Source organism: Anarrhichthys ocellatus, unplaced genomic scaffold (genome assembly GCF_004355925.1).
Source record: "Anarrhichthys ocellatus isolate YVR2014 unplaced genomic scaffold, GSC_Weel_1.0 scaffold24, whole genome shotgun sequence".
NCBI lineage: Eukaryota > Metazoa > Chordata > Actinopteri > Perciformes > Anarhichadidae > Anarrhichthys > Anarrhichthys ocellatus.
Window position 1 is genome coordinate 657,499 of NW_022280054.1, and position 22,930 is coordinate 680,428.

A 22,930-nucleotide genomic window follows, 5' to 3' on the forward strand; every position below is an offset into this window, starting at 1 on the left:
AGAGGAGCGGCGGTTCGATCCCTGGCTCCGCTAGGAGCATGTCGATGTGTCCTTGAGCAAGACACTTAACTGTAAAATTGCTGGTCTTTAAGTTTGGATGTCTTTTTATATATTTAACTATGTTATTATTATAATTGAAGATATAAGATTTGGCATATTTTAGTTCTTGGATGTCATATTTATTTAACATTTATATAAATAAACATATGTGAAGATAGCGTCATTTCTAAATCATACAACTGTAAATTTAAGAAATTTAAAAACTGAACCAACTGTCCAAACATCACAGCTACATAAACAGGCTACACACGGAGGAAAAGCAACGCTGCAAGTTTCCGTCAGTGACAATTGTGCTTTTCTTTTAATGTTTTGTGATGCTTCACAATCATTAATCGATGGACACATTCAGTGCTCTGACTGAGAACATGTTGACATCAAGTAGGATGTAGGCTTTCTCAATAAATATCTTTATTTACAGATTCTAAATAAATAACCTTATATATTATTATTGTTATTGGACAAAATGAGACTAATAGCCAACAATCTAGCGTTAAGTATTACAATTAGACAGAAAATTAGGATTTAAATTTTTTTATACTATATTTATCCTGTTAATTAAGGATAATTTTGTCTCTGCATTTGACCCATCCCTATATATGGGGAGCAGTGGGCTGTCTTTGACATGCGACACGTCAAAGGCCATGGTTCGAACAACCAACCTTGTGGTCACCAGACAGACCTCTTAACAAAGTGAGCCACGATCGCCCACCTTTTCCACTAAAGAAAATCTAAGAGCCAATCAGCTCTTTGATCCGAAGACACCAAGAAGTTTCCCATCATGCCCTGGGGTCATGCAGTCGGTGGAGAGCAATTCTGCATCGCCTGGCTCTGAAATCTGCGGCCGCCTCGCTCACGTGAGATCATCGTTACGCACGTTTTCATGACGTCAGAGCAAGTCGGACGCAAATCTACCCAGCATGCATTGTGCGCCGATCGCCGGTGATCGATTCTGCGCACGCCTGGCTCAAGTCGAACGAGGACACATGTCAGAATACCCATATTTGATTGGCTGAGCTGCATCACATGATGTGATTTACAACGCATTGGTCGGCGTGTTTCTTGCACCTCTGAACAAGTGCCATAAAGGCTGAAAAAGGTGCGCCGGTTAAAATAGAAGCACTCCGTCAACATAAAATCGGTTTTTGGTCCTGGGTCCGGATACAACTGCGTCTGGGTCCGGATCCGGACCGCGGTCCGCCTATTAGTGACCCCTGGTATAGTATGTCACAAAAGTCATAAACAGTATAAATGTAGAATATTGAAAAAATTAGATAATAGAAAATAATATAAAAGGTTGAAAACAATTAATTGTATTTTGTGCCCCAAAAAGTGGTTAAAAAGTCATAGTACAATATGTCACAAAAGTTATAGTATAGTTTGTTGAAAAAAGTCATAAAAAGTGTAAAATTAGAAAAAAAAGTGAGTGAAGAGTGAATGTCTGAGGAACATCACGAGGGTCTGCTGCTCTTCAGTCCTACCTCAAGTTCTCGTTGTGAACAGGAAGTAAACATCCTGCAACCTCATCACCATCATTTCTAAGTAATACCACAATATTTCCACATTAATCACAAGCCTTTCTGTTCATTCACTACGGTCATTTACAACTACTGACTAAGTAGTCTGTACACTGCACCTGCTGCAGAAAACAGCTTATTTGTTTACTTATTTATATTTATATTTATTATTTGTTTACTTATTTATTAATTTTCATGGCCTGTGAGATTATTGATGATTTATTGTTATTTAAAATTAAGTATTTTTTGATTCGAAGTGCTGAAGTGAAAGTGATATATGTATGGAAATGGGTGCAAATGAAAATGGAACTGACAGCACTTAAATTAAGTAAAAAGATTTATTCAGTCGACATTTGCTTTAATATTTACAATTACTCCACAATTCTTTGGAGAGACTCAAACATGATAGAAACAACTGCAAAAAAGAACAGACTCGATTTTTGGTGGTAAGTTGTCTAAGGAAGTAACCCCATTCTCTGAATGTAAACATTACTGCATCATATCAGCATGGAAGACCCTAAAATATTCAACAATCCAGATGCATTTCCTGCAGCTTTTACCAAATAGTGTTGAGATGTCTGGAAACAGCGTCATTTGAAAATAGGCAAAAGAGAAATAAAGCTTTGACTAATTTAGGGATGCTGAGAAAAATGAACTGAAATGTTTCCACAGGCAGCTGACAGTATAGTTTGTTTTTGTGAAATAAGCCTTAAAAACATGACTTGTAAAGCTATATAAATGTTGCCAGGCTGCAGAACACAGGTAGAAAAGTTCAATTCAACTGTGCATCCGAATGCTTGTGATTATTTTTTTTTTAACATTTATACTTAACAAGATGTGTGTTCCAGTCACAGCACAGTAAACGATTCATAATTCAAGTTAAAATAAACATAATTAAGGACGTCTTGCAACTCCATTTAGTACAGGTTCAGAGTTTTCAAATAAAACACAGACAGACATAAAACATAAAAAAACGACTTTAAAAAAATAGATCACAGGTTTGAAATAGTTGGTAAAAAAAAAGATATGTACAGGACGAATATAAAAACGTATGAAACACAAAATAGCTAAGTACTTCAGTCCGTCACGCTGTGGACAGTCACATGCACATGAAATCCCACAAACAAAAGTGAAACGATTAGATACACCGTTTGGATTTTCCAGGTTTTTTTGCAGTATCAACACTGCATCACCTACATATACATTATGTTTCTGGCTATATAATTAGCTACTATATACCTCAATGACCTCGACCTCTTTTGGTCATTTTTTAAACTACTAATGCTAAGCATCAAATTCTGGCTATACAAGGGAAGCTTCAGGTGCAGCTTTTCAATTCTGTATTACAGAATCAAAGGACTACATTTTCAACAAAATATGCCCATCGAAGTTAAGAAAGTGTCCCTCTTCATGAAATGCGGCAATACAAAAACCCATCAATCAGTTAAATTTCCAGAAAATATTCAAAAGAGAAACACAAACTTGGAAGAACTAATGTTTTGTCTGCTTTGTTGTATTCCTGAGGTTTTTCTTCCTGATGATGGAGCAAAAAAAATTCAACAGTCCATTTGAGTCAAATCTCTTTCACTTAGCTGCTCGATTGTTCACCATGTCTGAAAAAAAACAAGAAAAACAAAAACATTAACACACAATTAAAGTGGCATGAGTTATGAAAGAGGGCGGGGCTAAAATGCAGAGGGTGAGGATAACAGACACCAATGAAACAGGAACTCTTTGCTGAGTGCAATGATGACTTCCAACAATGTTTTGGGCAGATTGCACAATGTGTGCTGAAGATCTAACTATCTGTTTTATGGCAAAAAACAACAACTTGCTTTTTCGCTGCTACACCACCAGCGTTGCATGCAAACTCAAGATTTTGACAACCTTTCATCAAATTACAGTATACCTCCAAGAGGCTTTTTTTGTACGTCCCCACATTGTACATCTGCCTACCAAATTTTCATACATGTAGGTGAAGCTTGAGTTGATCAACTTTGTAGGGGGCGCACTTGAGCCATTTTCCCACATCCAAACTCGAGACCCTTAAGTATCTGCGCTATGTGATCCTGAATCATTCCTGCCGACACATGATGGATGTAGCAGTGCAGTGCCCAGGATTTACTAAGAGGTGATGAAACGTGTCAAAGCTCCGCTCCCCCTGCAGAGAGAGTAGCCCTGACGTGCGGCGTTAGACGTCTAGACCGCCGAGTCGAATTTTACGATTGTGTCACACCACATCACGACACCACTGCACGAGAGCCGTACAGGCAGTAACATCGCGGAGGTACTGAAAACTGAACCTGGACTAATGGGACATAAATGGGAAGGACTGTGAACTGACAACTTTACTTAACGCACTTTATTTCATGATGTTTATATATCATATCGTGACACGTGTCGTATCGTGAGGTGCTTGTCAATACACAGCCCTAGTGTTTATGGTTATCCATCATTATTACATCTATTGTTAATATGCATGTCTGCAGTTAATTACCTTTCAGTGTTTGATGGACCTCAGTTGGCAAGTCATCCAGTTCCTTCAAACATTTCCCCAGCTGGTACGCCGTGGCCTCTCCCGGCAGCCTTCTGCTCTTCCACAGCACCAGCATCTTCAGCTTCTGCATGGTCACATCTTTCTCTGCTGCCTGGATGTCATCAAGCTCGCTGGAATTCAAGTCTAAAATGATGGCCACCTGCTTCCACTCCTTCCCGAGCCGCTTGGCCAATTGCAGTAGCTGCTTCTCTGACATGTCCTGGTCCAGAGTCATCCCTGTTTTCACTCCATCTAGAAAAGGACGCACAACACGTAGAGGTGCTTTATTTCAGAATCATTTTAGACAGACAGGTGCATCTGGAAAATAGATCAGGGGTGGACTGGTTTCTTTTGACTTGACTTGGGGCAAAACTAAGTGTGTGCCTGAAGTTCTTCTCAAATCAGTAATTAGTAAAAGACTAGAAAAGTCACCTGACTCTTCCTGAAACCGAGGCCTTTTACAGGCCGTCTCTTCCTCTGAGGGGCTGCTGCTCCTCTGTCTGCCTATGAGAAAGATATATGGATGGTATACCTGTAAAAGCTGAAAGCATGTTGTGATGAAAAATCAAATCTAAAAACAAGAAAAACAAAAGGCTTACTGTTTGTCCTTTTCCTTGGCTTCTTTTCTGTGTTATCCACACAGTCACCTAGTAGTGTAGAGTAGAAAGACAAAGATCACCACTCTGGAGTAGAAACCAAAGTACACTCAAACTTGATAACACAAAAACATGCGGAGAAACCTTTTGGTTTCTTTGCAGAAAAAAATCTGCAAATGTTTCTTGTTACTATCAGCTGTCCGATAAACATAGAAATATGTGTGAAAAAGCGTTGACATCTGATTTTAACTTCAACTCCTGGATCTGTTTTTTCACCTGCAAATCAAGAGACATGTTCAGTGTGAGACTAAATGCAGTGGTACCTTCTCTGATGGTGCCGGACCATACGGTCTCCTCAGTGTTAATCTCTATGAGAGACAATTTAAAGGGAGGAGGCTGCTCAAAGAAAGCTTCAAAGTAGCCTTTCATCTTGATCACAGCAAGGGTGAATTTCAAATCCTGCACAAAGACACATAAATATATATATAATTAAAGTTACAGTACAGAACTTTTAAATGGTCTCAATGTACATCAGCAAGAAGATTGGCTATTTCTATGTAGTTATTCTTAATGCTTGTCATCGGTGCCACCAGTCTGGATTCCGCGATGAAATCATATACGTTCACCAGAAACTCCTTCAGCTCAGACTCCAACACTGAAAACATGCTGCTGGAGGCCCAGGCCGTATTGCTGGGCCCGCTGGAGGGAAGGCAGGCACGGGAGAACTAGAACCATGACGGCGCGGGGAAGACTGTCAGACCCTGCAGCAGTAAAATTCTCTTTTTCTACAGGTAATCTGGAGCTTTGTTTTATCCACGGGGACAGCCAAATTCAACACAACAAGAATGTTCCTCGTAGTAGCTTTAATCATAATTTAAAGGCACAGTGTGTAAGATTTGGTGGCATGAACTGGTGTGTTGCAGATTGCAACCAACTAAATACCTGTCTGCTCACCCCTCCCTAGAACTACGGTGGCCTTCAGGTTTGGAGAGTTATCTTTATCATTTTAATACAACTAGAAGATACTATTATCAATACTCTGCTTGTCTACATGACTAGATCATTGCTTTTAAAAAAATACATAGAATTTTAAAAACAAATAAATTCAGAACAGCATTAGAATTTATATTTAAAATATATCAAATATTGTTTATAGAGCAGCAACAGTTATGTTTATAACAACAAAGTCAACATATAAAATCATTAATATCTCACTGGAAACAAATGTAAAATGTTGACAAAATAAATGACACTTCCGAGTGAAGTTTATAAAGAATGAAGAACCTCCTGTCTTCTGTCCTCTTGGCTGCTTTGTCTTAGCGAGCAGAAACGTTTACCCCCAAATAAAATAAAACAGTTGCTGACAGTCCAATGGGATCCCTTAGTCTATTTAAAAAGATATTTGTGAGTATTATATGACTTACGATACTATGACTTTTTATGACATACTATACTATGATTGTTTTTAGTTGACCTACTACTGTATGACTTTTTTATAGAATACTAAACTATGATTTTATTTCATACTATACTAGGCCTTTTTATGACACAGTACACTGACTTTTTTGACACTATGCAATCACTTTTTGAGTATAATTCATTTGCCAAAAAAAGAGACAAACTGAACTGATTTTTTAGATTTTCTTTAGAATCATGAATTTTTGGCCTTGATAATCGTGTGGCGGGAATCTGACATTGTGACCGCCCTACACACACGTACAAACCAAGAGACGCACCTGAGGTTTGATCTCGCCCTCTGGCTCGCACAGGAGACGATACGTCCCCTCATCCAGTTTACATGTGGGAGGCTTCTCTATCCGAATGTAGCGATTCTTGTAGCCCCGCACCTGTTTGCCAATATCCTGGTTTACATAGGGACAGCAGGAAGAAAGAGGCAGAAGACAAGTCACACCTTTGTAGTGTCCTGAGCACGCTGAATGGCGATTACCTTCATTGAAATACATTGCCCATAGTCAGAGTAGAAAACCTGAAGGCGTCTCAGGAGAAAAAGACCTGGTCTGTGTGCATACTCATGGAAAACAATTGCTATATTTTAAGGAACTGTCATTTGTGCCTTATGATAAATTAAGTATAATTATCACCTGCACCCTCCCAAACACACATGCTCACACACACAACCACAAACCCACCTCCAGAGTTTCCTCAGCAGTACAGTGTTAGAAAATTACAAATAAATGATAATATCGTCATGTAGCTGTCAGAATTACGCGGTGCACTTCCAGTAATACAGTACACACACCAGTGGCATCGATACCTTTCCAATACATACCACTGACATTTTTTATCTGGAAATATCTGCAAAATATATCAGAAGGCGTTTTTTTCAGATTGTCAATGATCAGCCAGATGCTGAAACTACTGCTTTTCAACAATATAATATTGTATATCGTTGTATTTTTTCCATTGCAGTATGCTGCATAACCTCATCCAGAATCTGGAAATTTGGTGCCTATTCTATAACTTTTTACAGCATCAGAGGCATTGCAGTTATAAAACTAAACAAGAAGTGAAAGTTAGGTTTTGCTTTGACTATGTTCTCCTTTTCCCACACATCATTTATGGCATTTTGCTGGAGTTTTATACATTGAGCAGTTGTCCTGATTGAAAGTCACGATTGATTTAGGGAGACAATGGTTTCATGAATGGAATATTTCTTTGTATTGTTTTTCTTCGGGTTGGTCTGTATTTCCTTCCTTTGGGCTCTTGCACATCAAGGAAAACATTCCAAAATGAAAACACTAAATATGCAGTCATGAACAGCTTGTTTTCCTGACAAACAAAACTTGGCTCACTTCAAGTCTTAAAAGGTGGATCTTTAACAGATTTTATTTCAATATGAGTAAGAAATTGTAATTCAGTGTGAAATATATTACCGTCGTAAGAAGCTTGGCATAAGATGTGCATTTAATAAAAAAGTGTGTGTGTGTGTGTGTATTCACACATTGAGATCAACCTTGTGTGCACTTTATCCAGTACTGTAACTGCAGTATTTCATAACCTCACAGGAAAAGATACAGAAATGTCACCGAGTAGAATGATGGCACAAGCAACTCTCGAGGTTAACCAAGACCCTTTTTTCAATCATAACCCCGACATGTAAAATTCCCCGACATGTAAAATTCCCCAACATGGATTAAAATGCCTGTTTGAAAGTGGAATCCTGCAACTACAGGACATTTCGGAGAATTTGAACACATTTCCAAAACAGCTGTCATATTCCTATCAGTTTTTAAAATGCACCTAAAGACCGATGACAGCCTCGACAGTGCTGCACTCGTGAAGTGAGGAGAAGGAAAACTGCCAATCATCTGTTGTAGAGAAGAGATTAATTCAGAGCCACATGCAGTATTCAACAACGCTCACCTTGATGTCAGATGAGCTGTTGGTGGCCAGGTAGATGTGGAAGCTGTAGTTGTTGTTGTTGTTGTCACTGCACAGCTGCTTGTAGACCAGGACCACGCCGTGGTGCTCTACAGATTGGCTGGTCTGAATGATGGGACCCACGGGTGAAAGGGACGTCACATTCCACTTAACGTGGCTACCCGAGTGGTCCACTGTCGGCTCGATGAGTGAACGGTTGTCCTTTATGTGCAGGACACTGAATGTCATCTCATTTTCTGGATCTGTGTGACGATAATAAGGGAAAAGAAGATTTTATGTGTCGCCTAGAGCAGCTTTAAATCATTCATAAAAGATTATGATATGCACTAAAATTAACTATGTTGTGTAAAGATTTTAAGATGGGTCATAATTAATCAAGAATCGCACCTTTGCTTTTAAGAGAACCTCCAGACAACATCTTTAATGGTGATATTGAATGTTCATAACATTTTCTTAAGGTCCACGGATTCCCCGCAGGAGGCGGAGACCATAATTATGAATTATATATTGAACACAGGAGACATGCAAGAGCGTGACAGCCCTGATATTCATTCTCACCGGCAAGGCAGATGGAGTGAGGGAACTGAATGGACGTGAGGACAGAAGCGTCCTTATTGACTGTGTCCACGTTAAAGATGGGTCCAGCAAATTTCCAGGAGTCCCGGAGGAAGCCACCAAACTTGGACCAGGACAAGACTGAGTACCGCACTAGGACCGGCTCCGATGCTTCAAACACCAGGCCAGTGACTGAACACTGGTATGTGCCCTCCCCTTCAAGCTGCACCCTAAAACACACACAGAGTCAGTGACGCTGTACATATAGCATCAATATAAATGTGCACAGGCCAGATGAGTGTCAGAGACGCACTGTCGCACTCACTGTAATCGTCCCTTAGAGATCCTCCTGGGGGTAACAAGCTCATTGCCGTGGCTCTGTTAATTAAACAAACCAACACAGTTTGTCTCTTTGTTTGGACAATTATAAAATCATGGTAAACAAATCCGAAGAAAGTCAAGTATGATGTAGTATAATTACAAATAAAAGTACAAATACATTTTTTCCAATGGTTTCTGAGCTCACCTGCTGGATGGCTTTGCATTTTTCACAGCATATTATGAACTGCCTCTCATTTGTCAGGACGTCTGAGAAAAAAAACGTGATGTTATTTACAGGATATGTGACACAATCTCCAGAACATTCGTTGTGCTGTAACATGCGTTATGATCTGCTTACCCTTCCCATTGGAAAAATCTGCTTTGCATCCAGAGACTGAATCTAGAGGGTGAAATAATAGTAATGAGATCTTAATATTTTGTAGTGTCGCACCCTTTTTAGACTCCTCTGCATCAGCCGCTTCATTTTCTGCACAGAACATAAAGGAGATAAAAATGTATCCCCATTCACTCTTTATCTTGTAAAATCCTTGGGTGACAAACATTTTTCATGGATTGATTATACGGTGTTGGTTCTTACCTTCCTCTCCTCCATCCTTCTCAGCACAGCCTTCTGCTGAAAGTCAAAATACGGGACAGAAGGTTGAGAAACAGGGAAATGAAAGGAATATGATCAGGCACACATACACAAGGCACAAGGTACACATACATACCCATAAAGACTACATGCATGCATGTTGCCATGAATTAGGGAGCAAACTCACGTGCACACATAAACATATGGAACAGATGTAAAATGATTGTAATGTGATGTAAATATGAAAGTTTTATTTAATTATGTCACATCTTTTTTAAGCAGAGAAGCCTAACCAGGGACAGGAGTCACAAATTAGCCATGGTTTGAAATCCCACACCAACACATTTGTACCATGTTATTGTCAGCTGTTACTATGTTTTTCCCATCATCCCGGACAAAAAAAATGTGTAAATACATTTAAAAAATGATTTGACATTTTGAAAAATAACGCTTATTCACTTTCTTGCTGAGATGGATGTGAAGACCAGCACTCTAATGTCTGTCTGGTGAATATGAAGCTACCACCTGAGCAGAGCTATCTGTCTCCTGGCTGCAGTTTCATATTTAACATACAGACATGAGCGTGATATAAGTGATTGAGCAAATTTCACAAAAACCTTCCGTTAAGGTAGTTCAAAGTGTGTCTCTCACCAGAATCCTCCTCCTCCTCCTCTTCATCTTCCTCCTCCGAGCTCTCTTCAGCGGATGTCCCGGTGTTTTCTGTTTGATGAATCAATTTGTAAAGGACATAGCAATGAGCTGACAATTTTGCACTGAATTTCCAATGTATGCTCGATTCATGCCGCAAAGGTTAAATGTGAAGAGAAAAAAAAACACTTTGTATATAAAAAAAGGAATTAAATGTCAGATTAAATGAGGTTTTCTGCAGATGAACATGTTTTGGTATGAGTTGTGGGAAAAACAAATGAGTTAAACTGTTGTGGTGTGATATTTGTGCTTACCTGAGCTGCTGTCACTTTCTGTCAGGTTATCTGTAACAGATTAGTAATTGTTTTGAGGTTAGTGCTGTTTGGTCTGTAAAAGCTGATGCAATGATGTCAAAATGTGATGAAAAGTCATTGTATATCCCATCTTATTGGTAATTACTATTACTACATCATTCTCAAAATGTCTTGTTAACCATATCATCATCACCACTTTTAAAGTTTTGCTAGCATCATAAACATCCTCATCATTCTGTCGTTATTACATTGCTCAGCAGTAAAGTGTCTCGTGTCAATTTCACCTGAACAGGAAACATAACTCTGCAGTAAAAACAGAAACAAACAACACCCAATAATATGTAACGCCACTAGCCATATTCTACGATCTAATATAGTACTGTAAAACTGTTTTGTAAATATATTCTGCATCTTTACCGTCTCACGCAGAGGAAACCTCGGGTGCGGCTACATGCCCTGTTGCTAAACTCAACACTCACAACATATAAACTGTCCTTACATAAAGGAGATAATAATAGATAGACTGAAGTGTGAGAAATGTGTAAAGAGTTTTACATTTTGTCACTGGGGCTCTTCTTTTAACAGGCGCGGCCCCAGTGAGAGACCTCTACTTGCAGTTTACTTTGTTTTTTCATCCATATTACTCGTCAAAAAAGCCTCTCAGCATGTCTGACTTACACCCCCTGCTTTTACATATGCATCACTCCTTAGCAGCTGAACGCTGGCACCCTGTGAAGAAGCCAGTGATAAGTGCCATACATTAACATTCTGGCACATTCATACAGATGGGTCCAGAGGAGCTGCTGCTTCTTCTCTTCCCAGCAGCAGTGAATGTCCATGGACCGGGCCATCTGGCTGAGTGCCTGGCTGGCTAATGGATGGAGCCCATCCTCTCTGGCCCACAGAGTTTTATCTTAGACTAACAAGCAGATTCTGCCATCACTGCTCCACTCACAACACCTCCCTCATCAATCTCTCTCTCCTCCGCTAAGCCCGATCTGTCTGCTTCACCTCTCTCTGCACTCTCCCGCCTCCATTTCTCTCTGCTTGTCCTCATATGCCTCCTATGGCCAATCTCTTTCTCTGCCGCTGCTGTCTCATCTGAGCCAGCAGGCATCCCTCTTCACTCTGGCATGGCCGCTTCCCTTCATCAGACTGACAAACAAGGTGGAGATAAAACACCCGCACAGATACACATGCATGTCCAAACACACAAACACACACACACTTGTTTACGGCCTCAAAGGTTTGGATAGTTTCATGGGTATTGCCTGCCATCTGCTGGTCTAAAAAAGAATGTTAAAATAGCACAACCAAGGGCATAAAAAAGGTGTGTGTGATTAAAACAATTAAGTTAAATTCATTAAGACACAGAGGGCCACCGACATAATGCTAAGCACCACATGCATTTCTTGGCTCGTGTTAAGTTAGATAAAAATTATGCAAGTTTTAAAAATAGAGCAGTCATATTGGATCGGTAATATGTATTGAGTTGGGGTATTATAAACAGTATCAGGAGAGAAAAAGTCTATTATTACCAGGTCGATTTTATCCAATTGAATTTGAATATTCTTTTTGACGCCTGAAGAGATAAAAACTTGATAAATTTGGTAACTCACAGGCTAAAAAAGGCAAACGTTAGTGATAAGGAAAACATTTTGTGTATTGGTGTGCAGTATTAAAAATAGCAAATGCAAAACTAGGGACATAAGTGATCATATATGACTGTGCATAAGTCCTGCGGCCCTTTAAGGCAAATTATATTGAAATCAGGGAGGCCAAACTGTCAGACGAGAGAAAGGTGGGAAGGGTTAAAGAAAAGAAGGACAACAAAAGCAGTGACGAATAATAGTTGGGGATGCACGCCTTTTAAAAAGAAGCCAGAGGACAGACATAGCTGTAAACAAAACATGAAGCCCTACGTGTGCTCTGTGACAAAGTGAAGTGAGATAGAGAAGAGTGAGAGGGAGGGAAAGAATGAAAATGGGTCGATGTTTACCTTTGTTTTCAAGTGCAGGGATATCTCCGTCTCTGTGGGGCACAGGAGATAACAGTCAGACCACTTCAAATTACACTCATGACAGGGACGTCTGGGAGGTGTGATGACAAGTACGGGGCGGTTTAGAGGTTGAAAGTGCCTTGCATGCTCTTGTAGTTCACCACTTCTGCTTTCGAATAGGAACACAGGCAGTCGATTGCAGAAAAACAGGAAATGTGTACAGATGGCCTGCATCTCACTTTTTCACACATCTGACACCAACCCAATCCTGTTGAATTCAACTTTCCACCCAAACCCAAGGGCAGTGTAAATAGCACAGGAAGTCAGGCATGGAAAGATACTGGCGGGTTCATTTGCCATTAAACTAAACTGTTTTGGACACTTTTTCATATTTCATAACTCAGACACAACAAGGGGATTGGATGGGTTATATTCAATGTATTCCTTTGTGTAATACCAGTGGTGTCATATTGTGATGATAGGATCATATGGTTGTTCAATAATTCCAAGCACATTGTAATTAAAAACTAACAAAATTGGTAATTGAAAGTTTTGTTATGCACACGTGAAAGCATGTAAAGACTTTGGACACATTTTATTGCATGCAATTTTGCAAACATCTGCCATATCTGTATTCATAAATCGTATCAACAACGTGACATTAAATGGACTTGTACCCGTACAGCGCTTTTCTAGTCCTATGACCACTCAAAGCGCTTCAACACTAATTTCAACCACATCACCCAGCCCTGCACAGCAGACATCAATACCAGTTCCTCCTGAATATTTAGCTCTCGAAATCTTTTTGACATGAGCTCGACTATCCAGGAAGGTAGTATATCAAACAAACAGTGAGCCAAGTCCAAGTGCAATGGTTCAGATGGTGTTTCTGAACTGGTGCAACCTGTTGACGCAGTCTGAGCTTCAACAAGACGCAACACACCTGAGATCCGCCGGTGGGGAAAAGACAGAGAGCCAACCCGACAAGAGCAACGAGTTCACCACCAGCAGGCGTAAAAAAGTAGGTCATATATTGCCCCGTGTGTGTCCCTGTTTCACTCCCTCAGTTGTATAAATACAGAACTGGGTGATCATAAGTAAAATGATGCATCAAGAGATTCGGGTTATTAACGCTGACCAAAGTGTGGTCTTTTATTTGCCGTCTGTTAATCCTGATAAGGCCCAGTGGTTTGCTTCGTTGTTAAACATCTGTCCAGGAAAGACTGTTTTCTCCTCTTCAAGGTCAACTCGCTCTGCCAAACAGTCAGTCGCACCTCAACAACACAGAGGCACATTAGTTGCCACGGTAATATCTCTTCCTCTGAGCAAGGTTTGCATTTTCGTCATTCAAATGTTTACAGACAATGAACAAACCGGGTGCATGACTTCTGAGGCTTTCTCCGCTCTCGCTTGTTTCTATCTTCCTCCCACAACATATGAGAACAGAATCCTGCGTGAGGGCGTCGGCCTGTGTCTGGACGAAAGATAAAAGACACAACCTTTACAACACGCCTCCTACAACCTCCCATGAACACAATGCAAAGAGACAAACGTAGATAAACGAGCGTCAGTTGGCCCGTATCTATTCCACAGGAGTACAAAAAAGAAACTCTTTAATCATTAACATTAATATTACACCTCACTGCTTTCAATATGTTTATAGTGGGTCATAAACCACAAACAAACTAATTCTGTATTGCTGCTACTTCTCAAATAAAGTTTCCTTTAAATTAAACTACTTACATGTCTCTCGTGGACATTTAATTCATATTTTTTTTCTCAATACTATAAAGGTTGTGTTACAAAGTGTATAAAACGCTGCATGGTATTGTTTACTCGGGGACTTTCCAGCCCTCCTCAGCAGGCAGGTGATACCATGGCGATGAGGACAATGAGTTATCTGGATCACCTCACCTGTCTTTGGTTCACAATACAACTGTTAGTAAATAGTGTACAACTATTAAAGAGCTTGGTATGAATCATTTTCAAATAAGGATTTCAAATAGGACAGCATGTTGGTAAAACACACGTGTGTCCCATGGCGCCTGTCTTCCATTGCATCATCAACCATAATTAAAAACTGTAAGCAGGAAGCCATATTTGCGTGCTTGTTGGTAGGCCACTGTATGATGAGGTTACACTGACATAAAAACATATGGTTATTTATCTCTCCTATAATATTCCTATCGTAATTTCTGAGTTTATCCACCTTTAGTAAATAACTTGATCAAATGATCGCTTTATATCTGCATGTTTCGTTCGCTCCACACAGCATGTTGTTACATTGTTGTCAGTGAGTCATCTCAGTGTAACAACACAGCAGCGTGCAGCGTAGAGAAACACTTTTGCATAGAATGCACAAAGAGATGAGCACCGACTGCAACAAAAGACAACACTTCCTGTGTTGACACGACGCGATTTTTAGCGCTGCGTCCTCTGCAGGCTTTATGTTGTCTGAGCTGCACACGGTGAAACACAAACACCGATGTACAGCCAGAGGTCAACACTTGTCCGTTCAGCAACAAAACAGTCTTACCCGTCCTCCAGGTGACAAGCCGCTCCGCAGCTCGCCATCTCTGCCACCATCCTCTCTCCGTTGTAACCAAACTCCCGGTACACTTTATGTTCCTCCACCGCGTGCAGCGGCTGCGCATTCAAGCGCCTGAAAGGCAACGTGATCCTATCATCGACTATCAAGTGTCTCGGTAAAGGCGATATGCGGTAATTGGCGCAATAATGATCACCGGAACTCTTGTGGCTAAAGTATTCACATTACTTGTCACTTTGGGTGCAGCAAAACAAAACATATGCTATGCGTTTAACCGGAAAAGGCGCTCAAAGTTTCCTAAAATCTAAAAAAAAAGAAAACAGCCGTTTTGCAGAGCAGATGTGGATGTATTGTTTCCTCTCGCAAACACTGTGCATGTGTGCAAACAATTGGCTAAAAAAACACAGATCTTCACATCATGTTGTTTAACTTTGCGCTGTTCACAACAGGCGTTGCAGCTTTTAGGATCAGCGGTGCTGCGCAGTTACAGCGCAGTGCATGAAAGTGCATAAACGGACGTAAACTGTGGGCGGGGTGGCAGCATCCCGCCCTTAGCACGGGCTTTGTAAAGTCGTGATGATGATTTACATCCGGGTTTTTACCACTTTTTTCAGATATCAGAGCTACCAAGAATGAAATAGGTGGTCGAAGTAGATAAGATGATGTGTACTATTACAAATGATACAAGACTGAAATCAGCTGAATGTCTGGCCGTGTTGTTTGTGGAATGATAACGGAGAATAGTGAAACCAATTCATATTTTAGACCCCATACATAATCCCTTTTTTGCATTAGACCTACTTCACACACTCAAAGGTTTATGCTTAAAGCAATTACATCCCAGTAAAGAACAGAAAAAAAGGAAGAGAGTTGGAAAATAAGTTATTTTGTCATCCCAGCATTGCAAATATAAGCTGTCTACAGTCATCTCAGACATATTTGTAAGTTGCACATTTTCTCCCACACATAAAAAGAGCAGGCAGTCCACAAGTGCAACTAGGTCACTTTGAGCGGGAAAACATGCACATCAGATTACAGAGCTGTGCATTACCCAGAAGACACCAGCAGATGTCACATCAGACAACAAAACAAGTGCAGCTCAGCAGCAAAACCATGCCTCCCCAAAAAAATACCCTTGCACTGGAGGACAAATCCAAACTAGATTCACGTGGCCTATTTGACACGAGGACTGAGCAGGATGTCGACACAGTATAAAGTTAAATTGAAAGGAATCAAGGTGTCCATCCGTGGCATAAGCTCACTGTCCATCAGAGAGAGCCAGAAAGGTATAGAGAGCTTTCTCAGCGTCTGAGATGTCCAGTGGGAGGAATGAGTGAAGGCTCAAGGGCTTTCATCTGATCTTCCACTCATTGATCTTTTCCTTTTCCCCTCTCTCCGTTCGCCGGTCCAACTTTCACAAATGGATATGTAGTTTGCAGCAGGGAGGGGGGGAGAGAGAGATAGAGATGCCGCAGACTAACAGGGACATTATCCAGGCCTCAAAGTCTAAAGGGAGCGATCAGGAGAGCTCCTCAGTGGAAAAAGAGACAGGACCACATCAGACTCAGAGAGCAGACGATACCCCCAATACCTCAGGAAATTAGAGGAGATAAGCGAGAGAAGGAGAGGAGAGGGGGAAAAGAGAAAAGGATGGGGAAGGTCAGGAGGAGAGGAGATGGTGGGATGAGAGGAGAGCAAGTGACAAGATTAGCTCAGAAAAGATGGGAAGGAGTCATTCAAATAACTTAAAGTAAGATTTTCAGAGCTGATGGAGGCTTGAGACTAGGAGTTGATTTGGACTTGTTTAACAGGACTACGACTAACGCCACACTAGCCGATCTGTGAGTGATAGAGAAAAAGTTAAGGAATCACCAAAGTTACAATACATATTGGGGAGAACTTGGATGTCTGGAATAAATTTCATGACAAACCATCAAGTAACTGAGGGGACATTTAATTCAAAACCACAACTGTGATCTTCATGTGGTCAGGCATTTGGATTCATCCCCTGGGAACCATGAATGTACGAACTATTTGTATGCCAATCCATCAGTAGATGTTGAGATATTTCATCAGATCAGTGACAACTATGCCCTTCTGGTGGTGCAAGAGGAAAAGTCAGAGGACAACCAAAGTCAGGGTGCATCCTCTGGGGATCATGCTTACCTGTACAAAATCAAATTGTGGTTCAGACTTTTCAGTCAACATCAACATCGACAATCTATGAAATCGATAATCAATATTGTCATCTGTACAGCCATGCTGCTAAAATGTTGTTGCCCATTCACTCACATAGAGATGCTATGGTTCACTTCTTGCAACTAGATGTTTATTAAACTGTTTTTTTTTTAAGTGTTTGTTGGGGTTTTGGCTATTGTGCTATTTTAATTAGCATGCTACGTATTGATAGACTGTGAAAACTTTTTGACTTGCAATAACAGGTTTCAAAGACTTGAGACTTGGCTCAGACTTGATCCATAAGATTTAACGACCATCCTTGAAATGATATATACTGTATAGTATATCTCCAACAGCAGACACTGTATGTTTCCAAGACAAATTTCCTTCAGGACAATAAAGTCTATCTTATCTTATCTTATCTTATTGTAACCATAAAAAGCTATGCTGAGGTATATATTAAAAACATTTAAAAACAGGTATAAGGAAAGGTCTTTATCAAAAGAAACAACTGACATAATCTTTCCCTCCAGTGTGGTGCAGTTAAAACAGTCATTCATTGTGTGTGTGTGTGTGTGTGTGTGTGTGTGTGTGTGTATGTGTTATGACAGGGCTTTTTTTTTTTTTTTTTTTGATCGACCAACCTGTTTGGAAACGATGATGTCACACACCCTGGAGGCTTAATATGAGCCCTCATTGTGCAGACTCATTATCCATCACATAGACACAAATTTAACACACAGTCACACACGTATAAGGACGCTCAGTCAGGCAGGAAGAAAACCCATAACCTCTGTGCTCAAACATTCCCTTTATAACATACATGTATTCACACACGCATACGTACAAAAGGTGTCCTCTTACTCTGGAGATGAGGAACTCCATGTCCTCTCAATTTCAATGGGCCATTTTGCCATCCGGGCTGAGTTATCGCTGGAAAGATTCAGAGTAACAAAAGAGCCGAGGCTGCTGCAACCCTGCATAAAGAATCTGTAGAGAGGTGAACAGGGACAAAGAGCAACACCTTTGCATAGAGAAAATGGAAGAGAAGCTCTGGAGAGTGTCCAACCATGAGAGATTTCAGAGGCAACCTCATTCTATCCCGTACAACAGCATAATGTATAATGCATGGGCCTACGAGTTGGCAGTTCGCTAAATTTCTTTCCTGTGCAATCAATATGGATAAACTCTCTATATGGAAGCACAAAAGCAGAGCATTTGTACTGTTGTTGTACTCGCAAACATGGTATTGAATCAACAACGGAAGAATGTTTCGTAAAGTGTAAGTTGATTTTATGATTGATTGATTTTTTTGGACTTGGATTCAAACGCTAATGACTTGGGACTGAACTTTCCCCTAACTCCCTTTCCCTTTGATGCCATTTTCATTAACCAAGGCCTATATTTGTTTGTTCTTTATTTCTTTTTCTTTTCACTTTTTATTGTTTTTCAGCAGTCTCCTCGGTTTGCGTTTTTTTTCCCACTTGTGTTGAGATGTTTTATGAGTCCCTTGGGTATTTTTTTTCACCTCACCCACATAGTTTGCACTTCTTTTGTTCTCTATTTTCAGTGTGCTGTGATTTAGATGAGAAAATAAACCTAAGCCACCCTCTAAGCTGTTTGACATTATACTGTTGATGTGGATGACGTTTTTATTTAAATATACAGTCAAAGTCTTTGAGGTACAGTGTCATAGGCAGTGTGATGAAGAACATCATGTGCAATCAAAGAACAAGAAACTACAGCCATGCCAGCAACTCTGTGAGGCTGTAAATGGTGCTTTGCGCTAAATGCTTACTTGAGCATGCTAACATACTGACAATTAAAATTCATTACTATTCTAACATGCTTATGTTTAGCATTATCTTAGCTTTGTGTGTAATCATGATGACATACGTTTGACTGCTCAATATTCACCTTAAAAAGTAGCTTCCAAGACAATTAAACCATTTTTTCAACATTGTTTGAAAGTGTCACATTCTGTCTTTATTCTCCATCTACTTGTCCCACCGCTTTTTTGGATCATCACACTTTTTAAGTTAAATATTCAAATCCAAGTTGGTCATGTATTTTCTAGCTGCATTGTTATACTGAGTGGACAACTGCACCTCATTTCCCAGTCTCCGGCATGCAATATTTGGTCTTGACTTGATCCCTGGCATCTTTTTAAAGTAAAGGTTTGTGGGTTTTTATCAATCTCTCTTTGCACACCTTAAAATATAGTGGTTAGATCTCTTATGTGCAAAGATTGTGGTATGTGTTCTTTGTGGGAGTTAGTCCCAAAAACATCTGTATCATGTGTGAATTGTGTATTTTCTTTGATGTTAGGAACATCTGTCGTTGATGATGTGTTTAACACCCACAGTCTTAAGGTCCGGGGACTCTTTCATTGTTCCCCCTTTCACCAGAGGGGATTGGCTTTAATTGTTGTGCATTTTCACATATTAACAGATTTCCTTTCTCTGGACATGAATATAACTGGGAGGAGGGAAGAAACAGAGGAATGGAGACCATAATTTCGGCAATAAGAGGAATACAAAATGAATGTAGTGTCTGCATGGTCTCTGAGGAACTTGGATGTGAGTTTCTGACTTGACTCCCCCTCTCTCTTTCTACCCTCACATTAGTTTACACCCTCCCATCTCTGACACAAACCCTCCACTTACTGCTCTACATTATTACACACAGCGTTTCTGTACATTTTATGTTGTGTCACGGCCTCCTCCTCTTTGTATTTTCCCCACTTTGTTGATTCCATATTTCAGAGCCTGAAGGGAACTCTTTGCATTCAGTGGCCACAGAAGGACGAGTCCTGGGAGTTTGATATGCAGGACACGACTGAAGGCCATAGTCTAGTTTCCCTCTGAGACGCAGACCCCCCGCCTCCTTTCGGAGTGACTCAGCACAGTAGTGCGGAGGCAGAGGTTCAAAAATCCCCTGCCCTCCGCCTACACTCAAAACATGTGGGAATGGGAAAACGTTCTCCTATATTTAACCTCCAGGTGTTTGTCTGGTTTGTGTGTGTATGTATGAGTGTTGGTCTCAGTAACTGAGTCATCAGCAGCTGGGTGTCGGTAGACGGGTTATCTTATAGGGGAACATTTGTCTTGGGGGTTAGCTGGGGCATTTTAGCAGTCTAGGAAAAGCTGAGTGTGTTCCCCCTAATGCTTCACACTCACTTCTCTCTGATGAGAATGTTCCCTATTAAACATGTCCGTTTTTTTAGAGTGTATATACATTAGATTTGTCTGAAATACAAAGAGGCAAGAGAATTAAAAAGCGGTCACTGTAAATTGTGTACGCACATTGTGAATCTCCATCCTGCTCGGTCAGCTACATAATATCGCAAAGTTTAACAGAACATAAAAACAGCTCCCCTCATTATGAAGAGTAAAGCCTCCTCCCTTAATCGATCGTTAACTAAATAAAATGTAAGGTTAAGATCTTGGGTTGGTTATGTCTGTGGCAGTGTGAAATGGCAGCATTCCCAAATGGTAAAGAGACAGTGGTTGATATACAGTATATCCATATACAGTACATCTTTCCTGGCAACATGAAGTTCCCATTTGAACAGAAAGCGGCAATGCTGAGTCAAATCACTTAGTGCTATCATCCATCAAACCTGTCTAAACGATAGCAGCGTATTATGGCCTATAAAGCAGCTATATCCAGTTATTCACTATAAAGTCAAAAAGACCAGCTCAGCACAAATCTCCCAACTCATCAGATTTATTAAGAGCACTGAGAGCGATTCCCCTGAGACAGAAAGGGGATTTTACCCCTCTCTCTCTCTCTCTCTCTCTCTCTCTCTCTCTCTCTCTCTCTCTCTTCTGTTCAGGATCTTTGCCTCTTAGAGCAGGTTTTCTCCTCAAAGGAAGTCAGGATTCTGATTCCTCTCCAAGCCAAAAACTACACGCTGGGAGAACAAGCCACATAAAGGTAAGAGGCGAACACTTTCTTTCAAACATATTTGCTAGATGTGACCACATCCCCGCTTGCTCACTTGAGTTCTGAGGCAAAGCACAAAGTTTACGCCACTCAGTGTTTTAAATGAAGTCTGTCCCGTGACATCACATGTCAACCCTTCTCGCTTCCATTTGCCACATCCCTCTCAAATGCATATCGTCCTGTGGCGCGAAAAAAGGGAAAAAACTTTGCAAAGACATAGACCCAAACAAACTAAAACATATAAAGTTTCCCCACACACACAATCGTGTGCACTTAAAGACCTCTGAGCCAGCAGAGCGATAAGATTAGAGGAAGTACGTGGGTGTGAAATAGCTGTGGTGTGGGACTTTCTGAATTCACACAATCTACACTGACTGCAGGCCCTGCTTTTTATTAGTGTTCAAGCTGATAGGAAGACACAGGCACTGATGACACCCACACAAGGATCCTGTGATGCTGGGGTTGGAACTTTACAGATACATTGAACAAGCCAATACTTTAATCCCCCATAGTCTGCAAATTCAGACATACCTATATGCTTACACCTACTTTCACAACAGAGCAGATGTGTGACACTGCTCTGTTACTATACACTGTATCACATCATGTAAAGAGCAGATTGTTTCCTTAAATACAGTAAGTAAAGAAGCTACAGAGGCTGAAGTTGGTCTGAAGGCAGTAACCCTGAGGTTGTGACTTCTGCTCTGGTACAAACAAACCCAGAACCATCGGTGGGTCCATTAACAAAGTCCGGGGCTTGACAAGGCTCCCTTTGTTTCATAATTAATGCAAGTACGCGATAACCGTGACATTGACAGTTGGGCGGTCCATACATCAATGTCTCTGACACATGAAAATGAACGCTGCCATTCATCAATGCACAGGGCTAATGGACTCCATAAAACTGAATTATTAAGCACAACACAAGAGACCTTTGTTCCGGATTAATGGAAGCATAGAGCAGAGCACATTTATCATTGCGTTAATTGTTAGCCATACGAGAGGTTGCTACTTCAAATTATTTTATCAATTAATGCAACAGAATCAAAGTTGCCTTTTGTGTTGCTGGTGTTAACAGATATGTTGTGCGTTGCGATGCGTTTCATCTCAATCCTCTTTATCATCTACGGGTCTACCAGCATCTTTGTTTGTTTCTGCCTCTGTCTGCATCAAGCATTCACAAGTCTCAAGACATCTAGCACAGAAATTCCACTTTCTGAAAATACAGATATGCACATCGAGAGAAAAAAAGAACATAGTTAAACATGGATATAGTTGGTCTCCAATTAGTGTTATGTGTTTGCTGAAAGCTGCTCCTAGATGGATGGAAAACAAAAAGGGCGGGGGGGATAAAATGGGAATTTATTCAATCAATCTCACACAAGAACAGCACTTTGTGGTGTGTTTCAGTAAAAGAGGGAAAAAGAGGCCGGATGTGGTGCGTTAGAAATAGAGTTGAACAGGAGAAATAGTCAGAAAGTGCGAGAAGACAAATAAGAGAGCAATATATATATATATTGTCATCAAATCCTTGTGATTAGTGAAAAAAATATAAAAATACAGTTCTTTGTAATGTCATTATATTATCTTAATTGCTTACATGGTTAGATTTGGATGTGATTAAAAAGCCAAATGCTCTTAAGTTTTCTTCTGTGGAGCATTTTTCCACTTTCCAGGAACTGTAGAGAGTCAAAGCTGGGATCAAAAATAGCAGTT

General features: G+C 40.4%; 1 protein-coding gene across 4 annotated transcripts; it reads right to left on the bottom strand.

The window, feature by feature from the left end:
- Nucleotides 1-1,893: 1,893 nt before the first annotated feature.
- On the bottom strand, nucleotides 1,894-15,534 carry LOC116390981 (uncharacterized). 4 transcript variants are annotated; one of them, XM_031861162.1, is made up of 16 exons: nucleotides 15,077-15,534; nucleotides 12,541-12,572; nucleotides 10,542-10,571; nucleotides 10,231-10,299; nucleotides 9,583-9,615; nucleotides 9,343-9,471; nucleotides 9,190-9,251; nucleotides 8,989-9,041; nucleotides 8,667-8,893; nucleotides 8,091-8,350; nucleotides 6,443-6,568; nucleotides 5,030-5,165; nucleotides 4,710-4,757; nucleotides 4,543-4,614; nucleotides 4,072-4,362; nucleotides 1,894-3,187 (listed from the first exon to the last, which is right to left on the bottom strand). In XM_031861162.1, the coding sequence occupies exons 1-16, from the start codon at nucleotides 15,124-15,126 to the stop codon at nucleotides 3,159-3,161; spliced, it is 1,647 nt and encodes a 548-aa protein (XP_031717022.1). In that variant the 5' UTR covers nucleotides 15,127-15,534; the 3' UTR covers nucleotides 1,894-3,158. The 4 variants fall into 4 exon arrangements, with proteins under 4 accessions (XP_031717022.1, XP_031717023.1, XP_031717021.1 ...); XM_031861163.1 differs by having other exon boundaries at nucleotides 9,343-9,384; nucleotides 9,583-9,618; XM_031861161.1 differs by having other exon boundaries at nucleotides 9,583-9,618.
- Between the last annotated feature and the right edge of the window lie 7,396 nt (nucleotides 15,535-22,930).